We start from the raw sequence: 17847 nt of genomic DNA, 5'->3' as shown, positions 1-17847 counted from the left end.
GCCGAGCAACTCTGCACTCATGTGTCATTATATCTGACAGTAACAGGGGAACGTAGCAGATGGCATAAATGCTTTGAATATGAAGTCAAACATATATATTTTACTGTTCTCTTTGCTTGTAGGTGAGCGTGGTGTCAGATCCAGGACGCCATGGGCAGCACAACACCCTCAGTCCGTTCCCCAGCCCCTTCAGGAGCCCATTCCGCAGCCCCCTGCGCTGCAGCCCCTTTAAAAACCTGGGTCACGCCACCGGCCACTGCGCTCTGGATTTGGACTGTGATGATGATGACATGAACCTTGGCTGCTTCATCCTCATGTTTGACCTCATCCTAAAGCAGGTGACCACACCTTCCTGATGAAAAATTGCTAAAATGATAATGATCATATTCCTAAAGGGACTACGGGTCTATTTATGATGCTAAATCGTGATATTTCTACCATACTTCTAAAGGGACTTTATATGGTATATATTATAAGTATTTGTATGAGAATAACAAAACATCTTATAATGCAAACACTATCATATTGTATTACTAAACATATGCCAAGGATGTCCACTGAAGTCTATTTGTACACAATTCATCTTCTTGTTCATTCATATAAAGGATAATGACAACAATGCCCACAGGTGGGATCTTGATATGTGTGCGTTGTGCTCCACTTTTTGTTTCCCCTTTTTTTACGGCCCTATCCCTTGCTGTTCCAGATGGAGCTCCAGGATGACGGTGTGATGCTGGGTCTAGACAGCAGCCTGGGGAAGGATATTGTGGGCATCATCAACAACGTCTTTCAGGCCCCTTGGGGGGGCTCACACACCTGCCAGAAGGATGAGAAGGCCCTGGAGTGCAGCCTGTGCCAATCCAGTATACTGTGCTACCAGCTGGGATGTGAGCTCCTGGAGAGACTGACCCCCCGAGAAGAGATTCGCCTTGTGGTGAGACACAGCATGATTTTGCATATGTCTGATATAAATAAACCCTGTGCATTAAGCAGGTAAGGCTTTAAAATCAATGTCACTTAGCCCCAGTGTCTCCTACCACAATGCAACCAAAAACACCACTGTGCCTTGGCTGAACCAATGTTGTCGTAGATGACATAAAACACAAATTTCTAATTTAAACTCTGTCTCTCTTTGTTTTTGTCAACTTACAAATAATTTTAATAGTTTTAAAATTACTTGTGAATGACTCTATGTCATGCTCAGCTGAATTACTGATGAGTGTATGAAACATATAAAGAAGATTTTGAAAGTGTTTGATTTCCTCTACAGGAACCTACGGATAGTTTGGAGGAAACCTTGCTGTTGTCTCAGCCAGAATTCTGCCTCGGTGCAGAGAACGCAAGTGAGGAAGGAGACAACCCATGTGGCGCGCACACTGACAACCCCAGTAACCATTCTCCTGATAACCCATGTGTGTATCAGTTCCGTACACAATGTTAAAAATCATTAAGTGTCATAACAAAATATCATTTCTTCATCGTTATCTGCCAGAGGTATACCAATAATCCTTATTAAGGAATACGTCACCATTTTGGAAAAAAATGCTTGTTTGCTTTAGCTAAGCTAACCCATAGTATCCATGAAGCTAACCTATTAGCTACAGTACATTTACCGGTGGCTATCTGTAGCTTCATATTTAAAGGAATATTTCAACATTTTGGGAAATATATTTATTTGCTTTCTTGTGGAGAGTTAGAAAAGATTGATACCACTCTCATGCTTGTACGGTAAATATAAAGATACCGCTAGTAGCTAGTCTTGCCATAGTTCTTCGCCAGGTGGAGTGACTTTCTAGAATCTTGCAACCAACGAAAATATACTGCTCCCGGCCAAGAAATAGCTGTTTCCGCCCGCTTCTAGTCCTAATACTAAGCTAAGCTAACTGGTTACTAGCTCCATTTCCACATTTATCTTACAGATGTGAGAGTGGTATCTCGTGTTTGCATTGATATGTTTCACACTCATTCAACCATGTCTGCTCTGCGATAGTGCAGAGTAACTTGAAAGTTTAGTTGTTTCTAACACTACACTCTTCCTTCCAGCCATGAAGAATAACTCTGATAAGAAGTTCTCCTACCAGCAGCTCCCTGTGTCTTTGAAGCTCATATACACCATTCTGCAGGTACTTGTATAATAAAACCGAGGTCTGGAGGCTGACCGGATTCAAGAATATTTTCTGTGATTTATTTCACACATCTCCTTTGTATTCAGGACATGTCCAAGTTTGAGGAGCCTGACATTTTGTTCAACATGCTGAACTGTCTGAGAATCCTGTGTCTCCATGGAGAGTGTTTGTACCTTGCCCGCAAGGATCACCCCCAGTTCCTGGCCTACATCCAGGAAAAGATGCTCATCCCGAGGTGTGGGCTGTCAGGTCTTTTTAATCAAAATTGTTGTAAAGTTGTTGTATTTAACCAACTGCTTGAAAGCAATGTGTGTGTGTGTGTGTGTCTGTCTAACTTGGTGGTGTGTCTAACTTGGTGTTTGTGTTACAGTCTGTGGTCCATGTTGAAGTCAGAGTTTTGCCAGCTGGCCTCCATGGCTGTGCCTCAGCTTCTCCATGCTCTGTCTCTGTCGCATGGGGCAGACATCTTTTGGAACCTCATCAACACAAACTTTAACAGCAAAGACTGGAAAATACGGTTTGAAGCAGGTGAGAGAGAGGCATATATATTACTTATGTTATGTATCTGATAGCTGCATTTATTTCTCAAGATGAGACATACAGTGTACAACCTCATATGCAAGTATTAACACCTCATCAAGCTCATCATGATGACTGGACTAAACCGTCGGTTTTTTATTTTTTTATTTTATTTTTGCAAGTGAAGGGGTTGTGTATGATTGAACCGTTAGACAAAGACCCCCAGTCTGCTTATATAATATGCTACCTAAACCACTGCCTGCCCACATCTCCTCCTTCAGTTGTCATGGTTACCGTGTGGCTGAAACGGGCGGCAAAGAGGAATCGAAGGTTTTTCTTGCCTTGTGATTGGCAGAGAGGAGCTGTATGACCTTGAGACAGAGGACAGGTCCTCTTACTCAATGGATGAAAATAGGGAAACAGGAGACGAGCCCCAAACATACAGAAAATATTAAATAGTAAAGAAGGTTATTAGCCTATTGTGTATATAAATACTCCAGAAAATGATAAATAAAATAAATTCTGTCATTCAGTCTTTCCACGTTAGTAAAATGATACACCATAATGACATGTTCAAATGCTGATGGTCTATATCATGACCACATTATATATATATAACCTTAAATGGGACCAACAGGCAATGTGGTGCTACTCTGTAATGTCTCTTGACCACCACACTGACACCTAGTGGTCAACACTTGGTGCTATCTGTCAGCCCAGAGTGGGTGAAAGTTTATGGATTTCAGAATAAACATCTATTTTTAGATTTCAACGTGAGTCATAATAAATAACGGCAAAAATTACTGGAAGGATCTCCTTTTTTTTTATTATAGAAACTATATTGTTACGATAAAAATAGAGAAAGATGAACAGCGAGACTTTTTGTTTACCTCTCTTTATAAATGTTACATATCAAAGATGCATAAACAGATTATATCTTTTAACTGATGTTTCATAGTATTTATATAATTTATTACATACTTTCTCATTTCTTTAACAAACATAATTCATATTGACATGCCTATGCATTATGTGAAGACCAATATGATGACATAGAAATACAGTAGTAGCTTATACATTAACTTATCTTCATCAATGACTTCATTGCCTGTTCTGTTTATTTATATCTAGGTAATTATGGCCGGACATGTGGCAGCTCAGTTGTCTCTTCTTATTGTGTAATTTGTCTGATGTTCCTATACACTCTGTATTCTTATGAAAACTCCCAGTGGAGAAGGTAGCGGTGCTGTGTCGGTTTCTGGACATCGGTGCGGTGACGAAAAACCACTTGCTGAAGTATTCTCTAGCCCATGCTTTCTGCTGCTTCCTGGCCTCTGTGGAGGACGTCAACCCAGCTGTGGCCACCCGGGCCAGACTGCTGCTGGACACCATCAAGAGGCCGGCCCTGCAGGTGACCTTGTTAGGCCCCATTTAAGTCCAATGCTTATTGGACTTAAATGTGTGTTCATGTAGCTGCATATACCCATATCCTGCTGTGTATTTACATGTGGCTGTTGTTTATTATACAGGGGTTATGCCTGTGCCTGGATTTCCAGTTCGACACTGTTGTAAGGGATCGGCCCATCATCCTGAGCAAGCTCCTGCTGCTGCACTTCCTGAAGAAAGACGTTCCTGCGCTGAGCTGGGAGTTCTTTGTCAACCGCTTTGAAACATTATCTCTGGAGGCTCAGTTACACCTGGACTGCAACAAGGAGTTCCCTTTCCCTACTAGTATGTAGCTGCTATGTCTACATTCAGAGTTTTTACAGCTACTCCACCTACTCTGCGTGTTTCTTGTCAATATATTTATTGTAACATAAACATTACAGCCTAATAGTGCTCCAAATTGTAATCTTTCTTTTGACAGCCATCACAGCCGTACGAACCAACGTAGCCAACCTCAGCGATGCAGCAATGTGGAAGATACGACGGGCCCGCTTTGCCAGGAATCGGCAGAAGAGTGTGCGTTCGCTCCGTGACAGTGTAAAGGGAGGCCCAACAGAGTCTAAACGGGCATTTTCACTCCCTGAGTCACTGAGCAACCGGATTCGTGAGTAGCACAGATCAGCCCATTAATCTGTCTATGAATTTGAATCTGAATCTGAATCTGTCACTTTCATTCAGTCTGTGGTCGAGCAGTATTTGCAAATACCTTCTGAGACCTTTAATGCCTCATAGGTGCTTTGTTCGACTTGACATCACAGATACAATCCACGCCTGAATCTTTAAGTCAGTTTATTATCACTTTATATGTAGAGAAGCAAGTTGGTGATCACGCCCCATTTTCTATTCTTTGTGGGTGAAACTAAATGCAATTTGCAAATACTATTTGACCAAAGTTGACCCATTTTCCTAATGTTTCTCCCCTCACTCTTCCCAACGTTCATCTCACTTGAATGTCTAAATACTACTTTGTTGAATAAAGGAGTAACTCCCAACCATGTCATTCATTTTATCTTTGGCTATGCACAGAAGGCTGTCTGAGTGTCTGGGAGATGCTTCTTCTGTTGGCTTCAAACAGATGTGATTTGATATTTGGGATTAGATCTAATTCTTGATAACATGTGGACTTTATACTGTCCTGAGGCCATATATGTGTTTTTTGTGTGTATGTGTTTGTGTGTTCACATGTATTTGGTGACGATGACGCTCAGACACGTGTCCTGTACTACCTCCCCTGAACATTCTCCTAAATTGTGTTCTTCATATGTGGTTTTTAGCTCTTAGGCTTACGAGGCAAGAGCACTCTGCCCCGACACTGGGAGATTTGATAGAAAAAGTCCTGCCAGGTAAATAACAACCTAAATCTGAGACATTATTCTTCATAATCACATTGAGGAAAATGCAGTATGATTATCAATAAAGCTAACATGAAATTCTGACAGAAAATATGAAAAAGCAATGTTTGCTCTATTGTGACAGTCATTGTTTTTTCATCCTACACTAACTCTTGCTAACAGCTAGCTGGTTATTTTTTTGTGTTTACCCCTTCTACATATTCCATGAACACGCTGCACTGATGTATGTGTATTGCATGATGATGTCTCCACCTGTCTCAGAGAAGTGGACAGGATGAGTTGACTCCCCCCACCTCTATGTTGTTGCCTCCCTGGTCCTGCACCCTTCCCTCTCCCCATCTTCTCCTCTGTCTGCAGCACGTTTCCTCCCGCACTTTAACCCTGATGCTTCAGCCCCTTTTGTAGGCCAGACCCCGTCTCCCGAGGACGACACTATCATTAGAGACCTGCTTCCTGAGGACGCCGGCGTTGATCACCAGACGGTTCACCAGCTTATCATGGTGCTCATGAAATTCATGGCCAAAGACCAGAGCAGTGCGGAGGCCGACATTGGCAGTGCCAAGGCTTTCAACACAGTGAAGCGTCACCTGTACGTGCTGCTGGGCTATGACCAACAGGAGGGATGCTTCATGATTGCTCCTCAGAAGATGCGCACCTCTACCTGCTTCAACGCCTTCATCGCCGGCATTGCACAAGTGACTGACCTATAATCTATCATCACCTTTCTTGGTATTCTGTGACAGTGTGTGTGTGTCTGTGTGTGTGTGGGTATGTATGCAGCTAATGATTAACTGATATGTTTAGTAAGACAATAAATGACAATAACACAAATGCTGAAGAATTGAAATGTTTCTTCCAGGTGATGGACTACAATATTTGTTTGGGGAAGCAGCTGCTCCCCCTGGTGGTCCAGGTGTTGAAGTACTGCACGTGTCCCCAGCTGAGACACTATTTCCAGCAGCCGCCTCGATGCTCTCTCTGGGCCTTGAGACCACACATCAGACAGATGTGGCTCAAAGCCCTGCTAGTTATCCTATACAAGGTACTCTTTGTGTTTTCAGTGCATGGATTATTCATTCAGTCTCCTAGATAATATATGTTTTCACCTGTAAGTGATTGCTGAATCTTAAATATTTTCTTTATAAGTTATGATATACAGTATAAATTACAATATATTTTTCTATGCACCACAGTACCCTTACAGAGACATGGATGGGAGTAAAGTGGTCCTCCATCTGATCCACATCACCATCAACACACTGAATGCCCAGTATCACAGCTGTCGTCCTCACGCTACAGCAGGACCCCTCTACAGCGACAACTCTAACATGAGCCGCTACAGCGAGAAAGAAAAAGGTGAATCAAAATAAAGGATGTTGTTTATCTCAACACCAGACTTCTAAAATGCCTAGTCTGCTGAACAATACCGTGTAGATTATAATGGCATGATGGGATTTGTTTGTCTCTTAAATGCAGTACTGATGTTAACTTTTTCTTCATGATAGAAGAGGACAGTGTATTTGATGAGTCAGATGTCCATGACACGCCGACTGGTGCTGCTAACAAGGAGTCACAGACCTTCTTTGCCCGCCTGAAGAGGATTGGTGGCAGCAAGTCTGTGAAGTACCAGCCGGTAGAGCTGAATGCCAAGAAAAGTAAGAAGCAGAGGCTTACAGAGTCAAACATAGTATAACAGCAGAACATCTTTTTTTGAAATTGCAGGAGGGTCTCGCTTTCACTGGGATAAAGTATAATTTTTCTTCTGTGTATCAGGTGAAATTGAGCTGTCAGAGTACCGTGAAACCAGTGCTCTTCAGGACAGCATTCTGCACTGTGTGAGGGAGGAGAGCACCAGGAAGAAGCGGTTGCAGGCCATGCACAAGCAGAAGTCTCTGGACATTTCAAACACTGACTCCATCCTCTTTAATCTGGACGAACACCGACGTAAATCCTGCATTGATCGCTGTGACATGCAGGCGCCCCCTGTGGCCCCATCCTCAGCCACGTCCCACAGCAGGCACCAGGGCAAAGGCTCATCTAATGGCTCTTCGGTTCGAGTGGAGGGCAGTGATGCTGTGGATCAGCGAGGCTCAAAGCCTGTCATCCCAGAGGTCCGCCTCAGCTGCATGGAGACCTTTGAGGACAAGTTAGACCTGGGCTCGCTAGGAGGATCAGCTCAGGGGAAGGAGGACCAAGACCTCATTGACCTCTCCTCGGACTGCACCTCCATTCCAGAAAAACACTCACTGCTCTCCATGTCCGATAGCGACTCCTTGGTGTTTGAACAGTTGCCTCCTCTGAGGATCGTAGAGAGCGACGAGGAGTTTGACCTCAACACCATCATAGCCTCCAAGTTCAACGGGAGTCCAAAGTTCTCTGCTTCTCCTGCTAGCAGCAAGACTTTGCGACTGTCTCCTGTGATTCAGGTGAGTGTAGAGGACTGTTCCAGTGACCTGCGGGTGGGAGAGGGAGGCTCAGAGCAACCGCTTGTGGTAAAGAAGCCAAAGCCTGTGACTCCTACCATCTCCCTGGATCTTCCTGACCAACTGGAAAATGTCTGCCATGAAAGCCCAATGACCCTGAAGCAGAAGAGAGACTTGCTCAAGAAGACCCCAAATGTCCCCGACACCTCACTAGACGACATGTGTGACGAGGTAAAGACCGGGATGGGACCAGGGACAAGTCCCTCTGGTAGGACCATCTTCTTGGACATCCCAGAAGACAAAGCAGAGCCTCTTTTCTCACCAGAAAAAAGCAAGAGCGACAGCAACAACGAAGAAGAAGAGGATGGGGATGATGAAGAGGACGACGACATGGGTGATGAAGCGGACAGCGACCAAAAACCTGACAATGTGGATGACAATGATGAGGCAGAGTTTAAAATCCAGATTGTTCCCCGACAACGGAAGCAGAGGAAGATAGCTGTCAGTGCCATCCAGAGGGAATACCTGGACATCACGTTTAATATGTTCGACAAGCTGGGCGGTGAGCAGAGCACAGAAACCGGTAAGAAGGAAGGATGGATAAAGATAATTTTGGTGGTCAGGTTCTGGTCAGGTGCTGTGTAATTTCATTCAACATGATTTTTTAAGGTGATGTCTAAGATTTGAGGAGGCTTATCCAGTACCTTTTATAAAAGCACAATAATCACCTTTTGGAACAGTGTGGTCAAAAGTGTGTATTTCAACCATTCAAACTACAATGCTTTGAACTAAATTTAAAGGACCATACCAGTGTTTTTTTTCTTCAAGTTGTATCCCATTTACTACAAATCATCTATACCTTAGGTCACAGTTCACAAACCATGCTGATGTGTTTTGAAATTTATTTTTCCATGGTTACAGACACCGACAAGTTTCCATTTTCGTGCAATATAAAAGATAAGCAGACTATTAAAACTTGTGTTAAATCACTTACAGATTACTTCACTTCTTTCTGCTGTTTTTTTAATGTTCCAATTTCTTGTGTGCTATAAAAATCACATTTTATTGGTTATTTTATTATTATCAAAGTAACATTAACAATGTGAGATAATGTAGTGCAGACCTTTCTAATCAATCTGCACTTTAATTATATTACCACATGATGACACAATGCAGCCTTGACTAAAATGAATACAGGCTTAATGTTCACTGTAATGGCTAGCACAATTCAAGCAGTGTACTGATAGATTTTCACTCCATATTCCAAATAAAATGGAAACCAATGGCAGCCTGGCATGCTGGGAAAAAATGCATTCGACAATGGACAGCATAAGTGTAAAGGATACATGCTTTGTAGGATAGAGATGAATATTGCCAACACATGGGTATGCTCCTTTAAGTTTCTAGAATATAAGTGTACTTTGAAACATGTGTAAGCTGCCTCAAATACGTATTTAACTAACCACTCTAGGTGTGTGTTGTCCTGTGGTGTGTTTCTATGTATGTGTTGACTGATCTTTTCCATTCATACTAACGCTTTAGAGGTTTTTCAGCACACATCAGAAGTTGTCAAACTATATAATTTGAGTTAACATAAAAGAAGTAGAAGAGCAAGACCAAAGATCAAACGGCAAACTGATTTTCTAAATCTGAAACTGGTGGTGCGGGAAAGAAAACACTAAACTTCACATAAGAAACCATTAAATTAGTACTAAATAAACTAACAATCTCCTAATGGTAGCAAAAGTAGTGCTTATTACTACTGAATGTCCATATCTTAGCAGTTTTTTTATTGGCATAAAACGGCATAAATTCTGATGCCAATGCCCCGCCCATTATTTACCCATATTGCCTTGCAGATCACAAAGTTCTGTCTACATTGGAAAAGCCACGAGAATCTGCCTCAGCCCCAACGCTCGAAGCTGCTATGCCTGAAACAAGCCACCGCTCTTCAGTATCAAGTAGGATCCAAATACTTTGCTTCTCAGTCTCCTTATGAACCTCAATAAATTTGACTGCTGTGGTATCATTATGAGGGCCATAATTGACCATTTTTAAATAGTTTGTGAGCTATTTCATATATGACTTGTGGAAACAACATAAAATACTTTCTTTTTGCAAATTCACATTAGAGCTGGAAATATGCAATAAAATCACATAATATTATTAGACGTCTTATCATAAAGCCATTACAATTCCTGAGAAAATACAGGAAAAAAAATATAACAAATATAAATATATAATTTTGTCCTTATGATATAAAATCACATTGACGTCTCTTTACATGTGTGTCTTACCTATTTCCATGTAACCACACATACACTTGTTGGTATTGCTGAAACGGTCTTAGCAGGTACTTCACCCCAGGTGTCGCTTTCTGTGTCTGACCTTTAGCTCAGTACCGTCAGGTGAAGCGAGGCTCTCTGGGAGCTCTGACCATGAGCCAGCTAATGAAGAGACAGCTGGAACACCAATCCAGTGCGCCACACAACATCAGCACCTGGGAGACGGGTCAGTCACTCTAGACTTTATCCCATAATGACCCCTTGAGGAAATATATGGACATACAGTAGTAACACATAGAAACACACACAGAAATAAAGTAAACCAACATTGACCTAATGAGGTCAGCATCTAATAACTAAATCTTATCAAAAGCCTTCTGTTTTTTTAAATGTCATCACTGATATTCTTCCTTTCTTTCCAGGTCCTACAAAGACCAGTCTGCTCTCTGCACCAAGCACTGTCAGCATGTTTGTCCCTGCGCCCGAGGAGTTCATTGATGAGCAGCCTACCACAATGTCTGACAGGTGAATGAATCAATCAGCAGCTATACCTGTCTTGAAACTTCATCTTAATGCTTAAACTGGCCTGGTGTATTTCTATGCGATGTCGTCAGGTGTCGGGACTGTGCAGCCGTGCTGGAGGAATACGACGAGGAGACTCTCGGCCTTGCAGTAGTTGTTCTTTCCATGTTCATCCACCTCAGCCCTGATTTGGCTGCACCAATGCTTCTCGACATCATGCAGTCTGTGGGCAGGTACAGCCGCTCCTGCAATCTACATCCACACAGCACTTCACCGTTAAATTAAGTTTCATAACTTGCCCTCAGAACTCATGCATAATTCATCCCAGAGTCCTAATCCGCTGCTTTAACATCTTTCAGGTTGGCATCTAGTGCCAATTTTTCCGGACAAGCTGAGAGGTATGATACATTAAAGCTGTCACGCTCACACTGGCGTTCACTGTGCTTATGGCTGAGTTTAATAATAGATGTGAAGTGCCTGTCCAACACAGCCTGTCTGTTTTGCAGTATGTTGATCCCAGGGAATGTAGCAGGTGTAGCCAAGCAGTTCCTCCGCTGTATGTTTCACCAGCTGGCCCCTAATGGCATCTTGCCCCAACTCTTCCAGAGTAACATCAAAGGTCTGCTCATACCACTGCCTACTAAACTGAAAAATCCTTTAAATGTATCTGTACTATTTCTATAGAGACTTACAGTTTGTCTTAGCTGCTCATTTCTGTGTGTTTTGATAATGATAATGAATAGTTTATTTCGAACAAAATACAAAAGACAAAAGAGAATACAAGTCACAAAAGTAGTTCACCATGGAAAAAGAAAAAGCAAGAATAAGCAAAATAAATAAATACTCTTGTCCGAAAGGGAGTAGGAGGAAGCAAAATGCTTTTCGGGTCTTACCCTTTTTGAAATCACCATACTTTTACATCTTTAATAACAAAAATAACCCTGTTCTTATTAAAGTGAATACAACCCTATAACAGACAGCATTGTCTAAATCTAAAAACATTTGCCGATCAATCGATCAAGTTGCTATTCCATAATTTCCTTAATTAAATAATTTATTTATGTACCATATTGTGTTTTGACCTGTTGCACTACGTTTTAAACACTTACATTTTAAATCCTATAGCAGATGCATATTTTACAGCGTATCTTTACATATTTATTTGAATTTATCTATTTTTCCATGTTGATAAGACTAACTTAATAGCTTCCCACTGGACATACTGTCGCCTTCATGTCTATCTTTCTTTTTTTTTTGCAGATGGAAGTTTTCTGCGAACACTTGCATCTTCCCTGATTGATTTTAATGAATTGAGTTCTGTTGCTGCCCTCAACATGCTGCTTGAGGTGGGATTTTTTTCTTCATGCAATTGAGTCATTTAACCAGCAGGAGGAGCTCTTGTCAAAGCAACCACTTTTGTGGCTACAGCTACATGAACAGCATAAGCCCATCTAAAACAACAAACCATCGGAGCATTCAAGAAAACCTGCCTTTACTCTGCACCACTGTACCAGTTTATTGTTACTGCTAAAGCTGAATAAATGACACAGATAAGAACCCATTGATGCATTAGCTCATCCAAGCAATCATCTGTGCTTCAGTGTCCTAAATCCCCCACTCTCATCATGAGCGTTGTGATTGATCAGGACTGAATGATCAGTTAAATGGAAATATCTTCGCTTATAGAATTTCATTATATAACCCTGTTATGGTTCGTGCCTCTGTGCCCTCCAGGGCTTGAACAACAAGAAGAGCCTGCCAGCAGGGGGCACAATGCTGCATTGCCTGGACAACATTGCCACCTTCATGGAGGCTCTCCCCATGGACTCTCCTAGCAACCTGTGGACAACCATCTGCAACCAGTTCCAGACCTTCCTCACAAAACTGCCCTCTGTGCTTCCTCTGAAGGTAGCCATCGACCTCTTCCGTTCACTTAGTCATGGTCTGATATGGTCTAATGTGATTATGGCTGGAGGAAAAAGCATCTTGCAGTGCCCTTGTCGGGTTCAATAGGACTAGAGTCTTAAAATTGTAATTGATTTTACTCTGACACTTTTGACCTTGGGGGTCAAATTAGTGTACTCTAATCAATTTATCACTGCAGACAAATTTAAAGTCCAGAAATACTGTATGGCTATGCACCATGCAACACATGTAAAATTTTGCATTTTAAAACCTATGTACCTACATTTAAGATTTTTCAACTGTTTTTCAACTGTTCTTTTTGTTGCAATCCGTGTATCATTAGTGCCCTATGGATTCCAGTTTGAGGATAATCATTTGTCTACTGAAAATCCCAACTACAAATGCAACCAGAGTAAGCCCAGAGCAGAATTTTACATGCTAATATATTAAATTCTGGCCTTTAATACTAACTCTTTCTCCTCTCCTTCCACCCTACAGAGCCTCCTGGAGCCTTTCTCCAAGCTGCTGAGCTTTGTCATCCAGTATGGCATGTTCAGTCTCTCCTACCTCGTAGAACTGTGTGGACTGTGTTACAAAGCCTTCAACAAGGTACTCTTGAGTGTGTTTACATGTCATTTTTTGTGTAAATAGTGTTGACATTCAGTAGTTATGCAGTCTCGAAAGAGTTAAACCTTTCAAACTAATCTGCAGTGTTAAAAATGTTGAGCTCCTGTTTGCAGGCCTTTCGCTCATCACTCTTTTGGTGCTACATCTACTTCCCTGACTCCAGTCAGCCAGAAATGTGGCCATGTGTCACAGATGATTAAGTAGGCAATCAGCTAGTATTGATTTACATGATTGGTTGGTGTGCTAGGGCCGACCGTGTGTTTCTGAGTGGCTGTCTCAGACAGAGATGGAGCCAGGGCTGTCTGCACTGTTGGGGCCAGATGGATCCACAGTCCTCCACCACTGTCAGCGCTCCATGCTTTATGTCTCCTGCAGTATTGATTTTCTTCACCCTCTTTAATTCCTCACAGTATAATATCCACTTTTCAAAACCTAGCGTCACTATGAGCAATTGCTTTTGGAACCTGTCCTTTGCAGTCGTTTTATTGAGAGGTGAGGTTTCTGGGAAGCGTGGTTACGTTATCTTTGGAGGTCAGCTTTTAAGCACACAAAGTCAGGTTCTCCAGACCTACTAAAGTTTGTCACACCATGCACCATTTGTTACAGCCGAATTGCACTAGACGCCAAATGCGACTGGGTCCCTCTAGCTTAAGAACAGCTTATGATTTGCTATTTACCAAATGGACATGCTCCATTAACTTTTAATTATGAGAGTGCCATGTACAGGTATGCACATTAAAAAGACACACAGTGAGCGTCAGAAGCAGCTCTGCTTTCTGTAAGAGCAGATGAGAGCATGTGCCTGCGCCTAACATAAGCAAACATGACTGCATAGAGAAAGAGAGAGGCAAAGTGGAAGCCAGAAGATGACAGTGTGGTTTGTAAACAGGCAGCTGGGCTTTGTGTGGAAGGGATGAACAAAGAGAGCAGCCTGTCCTCAGGGAGGGAGAAGGCAGCCTGACAGCCTCATCTGAGCTGCCTGGGACTCTGGGAGGAGAGATCTGGACTGGCCTAAATCTACTCCTCAGCTTCACTATTCTCTGTCTCCCTACCTCTCCTCCCTCCCCTCTCACTGCCTGTTCTTCCCCCTCTATTCAGGCTACAGAGTTTATGCTCTCCTCGCAGCATGAGTAAGGGAGAGTGATAATAGAAAAAGGCAGTCTTGCTGCATCAGTACATTTACTCACTCTCTATCTCCTCGCATCCAGGAAAGAGATAAGTTCTACATGTCCCGCATTGTGGTGTTGGAGCTTCTGCAGGCTCTCAAGTTCAAGTCTCCTCTGCCTGACACAAACTTGTTACTGCTGGTCCAGGTAAAAAATGCTATCTTCTATGCACTTCAGTTTACAAGAACCAAATAAATTACAGTGTATCTTGAATACAAATCTACAACCTGCTGTGGAATTTCTCAGTTTGTTTGTGCAGATATCGGTACACGGCTAGCAGAATCCACCATCATCCAAAAGCACATGATCTTAACGCTGCCGGGGGTAAGTCTTTAGTCGATGTGTGTTTGCATCTTATTAGAATCAGCCTCATAAAACAGCAGGAACTAAAGATAGACCCCACTGTGATTCCTCCTAAAGGATAAGGTTAAGGATAAGGATTCATTTATGTTCTCCACAGTGCACAACAGCAGCCATGGAATGCATGAGACAATACATAAGTGAACTCCTGGACTTCATTGCAGATATGCACACGCTAACCAAACTTAAAGTAAGTCTTGTTTGTAGTGTCTTATTATATGTATCTCCATATGTTGCCTATTATTCAGCCTTATTATTGCCTTACTCCAAATCTGCTATTCAGAGCCATATGAAGGCTTGCTGTCAGCCGCTGCATGAGGACACTTTCGGGGGGAACCTGAAAGTGGGATTGGCACAAGTCGCCGCCATGGAGATCAGCAAAGGCAATCACCGTGATAACAAAGCTGTGGTCCGTTATCTTCCCTGGCTTTATCATCCGCCATCAACAATGCAACAAGGGTAAGAATGACAAAATTGGATTAGAAATGTTTCAATGACTTAAAGGGTCAGTCCATCCAAATTAAATAAAAAAATACATTTCCTTCCATATATCTCTAGAGATATCTAGCTTTATTCGTCCAGGTTGTGAGATATCCATAAGAATGTCCATAAGAAAAAGAAAAAATGCTGACGGTGTTTTGATGTGAGGAAAAAATCTAGATACCACCAGCAATAAGTTTTTATGTAAATTGGGTGAACCAACACAAATGTTAGAAAGGCTAACTGATGGTGAAATATTGAGTATAATCCTGAGAAGTATGAGAAAAAAAATGGTATAGAATATATTACAGGAGGATTTGTGAAACTGAAATTTTGTGTTTTTTCTCTGCAGGCCAAAAGAATTCATCGAGTGTGTGTCCCACATTCGTCAGCTGTCCTGGCTACTTTTGGGCTCCCTGACACACTGTGCCCTGCACCAGGGCTCCACCTCCTGTATGCCCATCCCTCTAGATGCTGGCTCCCACATTGCAGATCATCTTATAGTCATCCTCATTGGTTTCCCAGAACAGTCAAAGGTCTGGAAGAAACAAACCCTTTCAAAATACCCCACCCAGGTTCTGTTAATATCATCTATGACCACCTTTTTATGTTTTTATCTTGATCTCTGTCCCCAGACGTCGGTGCTGCACATGTGCTCTCTGTTCCACGCCTTCATGTTTGCCCAGCTGTGGACCATCTACTGCGAGCAGGCAGCCGCTGCTCCATCCCTGCAGAACCAGAACCAGACAGAGTTTTCCTCCAGTGCCATCCTCACTGGCCTGGAGTTCTGGAGTCGGGTAACACCCAGCATCCTGCAGCTCATGGCCCACAACAAAGTGGTGAGTGCTCTATTATTTAAGGCAGAAACTGTCAGAATAAGGTGCCTGGAAATGTGGTGTGCTTGTTTGTATGTGAAATATGAAGAGTGTCACGTTTTGGATTAATTCTTGTTTCATATATAATGTGGAATCTGTTTTGATTGAAATTTCTTTCTGACAGATGGTTGAGATGGTGTGTCTTCATGTCATTAGTTTGATGGAAGCCCTGCAAGAGTGCAACTCAACCATTTTTGTCCAGGTTTGCTATAACTCATATTTCTATATATTAACTCATATTTAACATATATGATCACCTTAACACATGACCTAATACTTATCCATTCTCATTCTTTCCTATAGCTAATCCCTATGTGGCTACCCATGATTCAGTCAAACCTTAATGTAAGGCTTTAAAAAAAATTTGATACAGATTAATAATATGATAGTATATAGTATAAGAGTGGCTACTCTTAAGATAATTTCAGACTAAAACGTCATCTTCCCTTCCTTCCTTCATCAGCATTTATCTGCGGGGTTGCAGTTGCGTCTCCAGGCCATCCAGAACCGTGTGAACCACCAGTGTCTGCAGGGCCAGACATCGGGAGCTCCTCCATTTGCTCTGCGCAAATGGCTTCAGTGCACCCAGTTTAAGATGGCTCAGGTGGAGATCCAGTCGTCTGAGGCTGCCTCGCAGTTCTACCCCATGTGACCTGCTCTGTGGTCACCTCAAGTCTACTCTGGGTCCTGATACCTGCATGCATCCTCTCTGGCCGAACCCTCTTACCAAAAAAAAGGACTCTTCTGTAAACTGATGCTGTGTGGGATTCATTTGGACTGGATCATTTTCAGCACTTTAGTATAATACCTGTATATGTACAGTAAATGCTATTTTAAAGTACGATCACTGGAGCTGATATTTAAAGGTTTGGCAGGCTTGTGTGGGAGAATTGTTTTAGGTGCCTAACTGTTGTATTCAACAGATTTGAAGAGTCAGTAGATGACTAAGAAAATTTCTATAGACCCATGTTAGTTATAGAGGGTGTGGAAGCAAATGCTCGTTGAATCTTAGATACGCTCACTCTGTTACGTTCATATTCTATCACTTTTTAAGTTGCTTGGTTGCAAACTGGAAAATTAAAGAGTTTTTCTAAATGTTGGGAACTACTTGTCATTTCATATGAATTGCAGACCCCTTCAACATTCAAATGTGGCATTTACTGCCCTTTGATGTGCTGGCTGATGTGGAAAATGTCCAGTTTACCATAATGCAGATGGCAGAGCGATAAAATCAGCTCTGTTGTTTACTCTCCTGGACGAGAAACTGAACCTCAGGTGTGTCCAGGAAAAGACATGACATGCATTAGTCAGCTTCCAGCTGAGATCCTTGTCAGACTGTCAGTCACGCTGCCTTTCGCCATCAGAGCTCTGATCGATCAGAAGCCAATCTGAGTTGCAGCAGCAGCTTTGTAACTTGATAAGGTGGAGCCAGACATAGGAGGTAAACAAGACTATTTCGGTTGGGCCCCCCTCCCCACCCCAAAGTAGAAAGCCCCCCATTTCTCCATTCCCTCTTCATTGGCAGTAGCGAAACAGATTGGCCCACGCATATACCAAGCAAACACAATTACCTTTGGCCTAATGTGGTTTGTTGTGATTAAACATTGTTGTGAGGTCTAACCGCATTACCACGAAGCTCCTGTCTGAGAATAACAGATGACATGACAGCAGGGCTAGAAAGCCGAACAGCACATTAATCTTTGTTTTGATCTTCACTGCTGCAAGGATTTCATTATCAAGCTTTAAGATTAATTAGATCTG

The 17847-nt window shown here is 42.3% G+C and overlaps 1 protein-coding gene across 6 annotated transcripts in view; it reads left to right on the top strand.

Annotated features, from left to right (window-relative positions):
- The window catches only part of unc79 (unc-79 homolog, NALCN channel complex subunit), a 31777-nt gene extending 14596 nt beyond the window's left edge, over nt 1-17181 (top strand). For 2 of the 6 annotated variants that reach the window (XM_028566601.1, XM_028566596.1), the window contains 34 exons: nt 123-338; nt 707-934; nt 1271-1412; nt 2044-2123; nt 2213-2361; nt 2497-2654; nt 3875-4056; nt 4175-4376; nt 4513-4695; nt 5366-5434; nt 5801-6138; nt 6303-6485; nt 6637-6799; nt 6949-7098; nt 7217-8449; nt 9726-9827; nt 10261-10377; nt 10574-10676; nt 10766-10906; nt 11033-11071; nt 11180-11292; nt 11934-12019; nt 12408-12581; nt 12922-12990; nt 13077-13187; nt 14414-14518; nt 14618-14695; nt 14832-14921; nt 15015-15190; nt 15564-15747; nt 15847-16050; nt 16211-16288; nt 16390-16431; nt 16550-17181. In XM_028566601.1, coding sequence (XP_028422402.1) covers nt 123-338; nt 707-934; nt 1271-1412; nt 2044-2123; nt 2213-2361; nt 2497-2654; nt 3875-4056; nt 4175-4376; nt 4513-4695; nt 5366-5434; nt 5801-6138; nt 6303-6485; nt 6637-6799; nt 6949-7098; nt 7217-8449; nt 9726-9827; nt 10261-10377; nt 10574-10676; nt 10766-10906; nt 11033-11071; nt 11180-11292; nt 11934-12019; nt 12408-12581; nt 12922-12990; nt 13077-13187; nt 14414-14518; nt 14618-14695; nt 14832-14921; nt 15015-15190; nt 15564-15747; nt 15847-16050; nt 16211-16288; nt 16390-16431; nt 16550-16738 — 5877 coding nt within the window. In that variant the 3' untranslated portion in view covers nt 16739-17181. The remainder of the gene's footprint in view (nt 1-122; nt 339-706; nt 935-1270; nt 1413-2043; nt 2124-2212; nt 2362-2496; nt 2655-3874; nt 4057-4174; nt 4377-4512; nt 4696-5365; nt 5435-5800; nt 6139-6302; nt 6486-6636; nt 6800-6948; nt 7099-7216; nt 8450-9725; nt 9828-10260; nt 10378-10573; nt 10677-10765; nt 10907-11032; nt 11072-11179; nt 11293-11933; nt 12020-12407; nt 12582-12921; nt 12991-13076; nt 13188-14413; nt 14519-14617; nt 14696-14831; nt 14922-15014; nt 15191-15563; nt 15748-15846; nt 16051-16210; nt 16289-16389; nt 16432-16549) is intronic. The other 4 variants (XM_028566599.1, XM_028566598.1, XM_028566597.1 and 1 more) reach the window with 4 other exon arrangements.
- The last annotated feature ends 666 nt before the right edge of the window (nt 17182-17847 follow it).

The sequence above is a fragment of the Perca flavescens genome, chromosome 20, assembly GCF_004354835.1.
Source record: "Perca flavescens isolate YP-PL-M2 chromosome 20, PFLA_1.0, whole genome shotgun sequence".
NCBI classification, from domain to species: Eukaryota; Metazoa; Chordata; class Actinopteri; order Perciformes; family Percidae; genus Perca; species Perca flavescens.
Note: the sequence above shows the minus strand (reverse complement) of the source record. Positions and strands in the feature narration are given on the sequence as shown.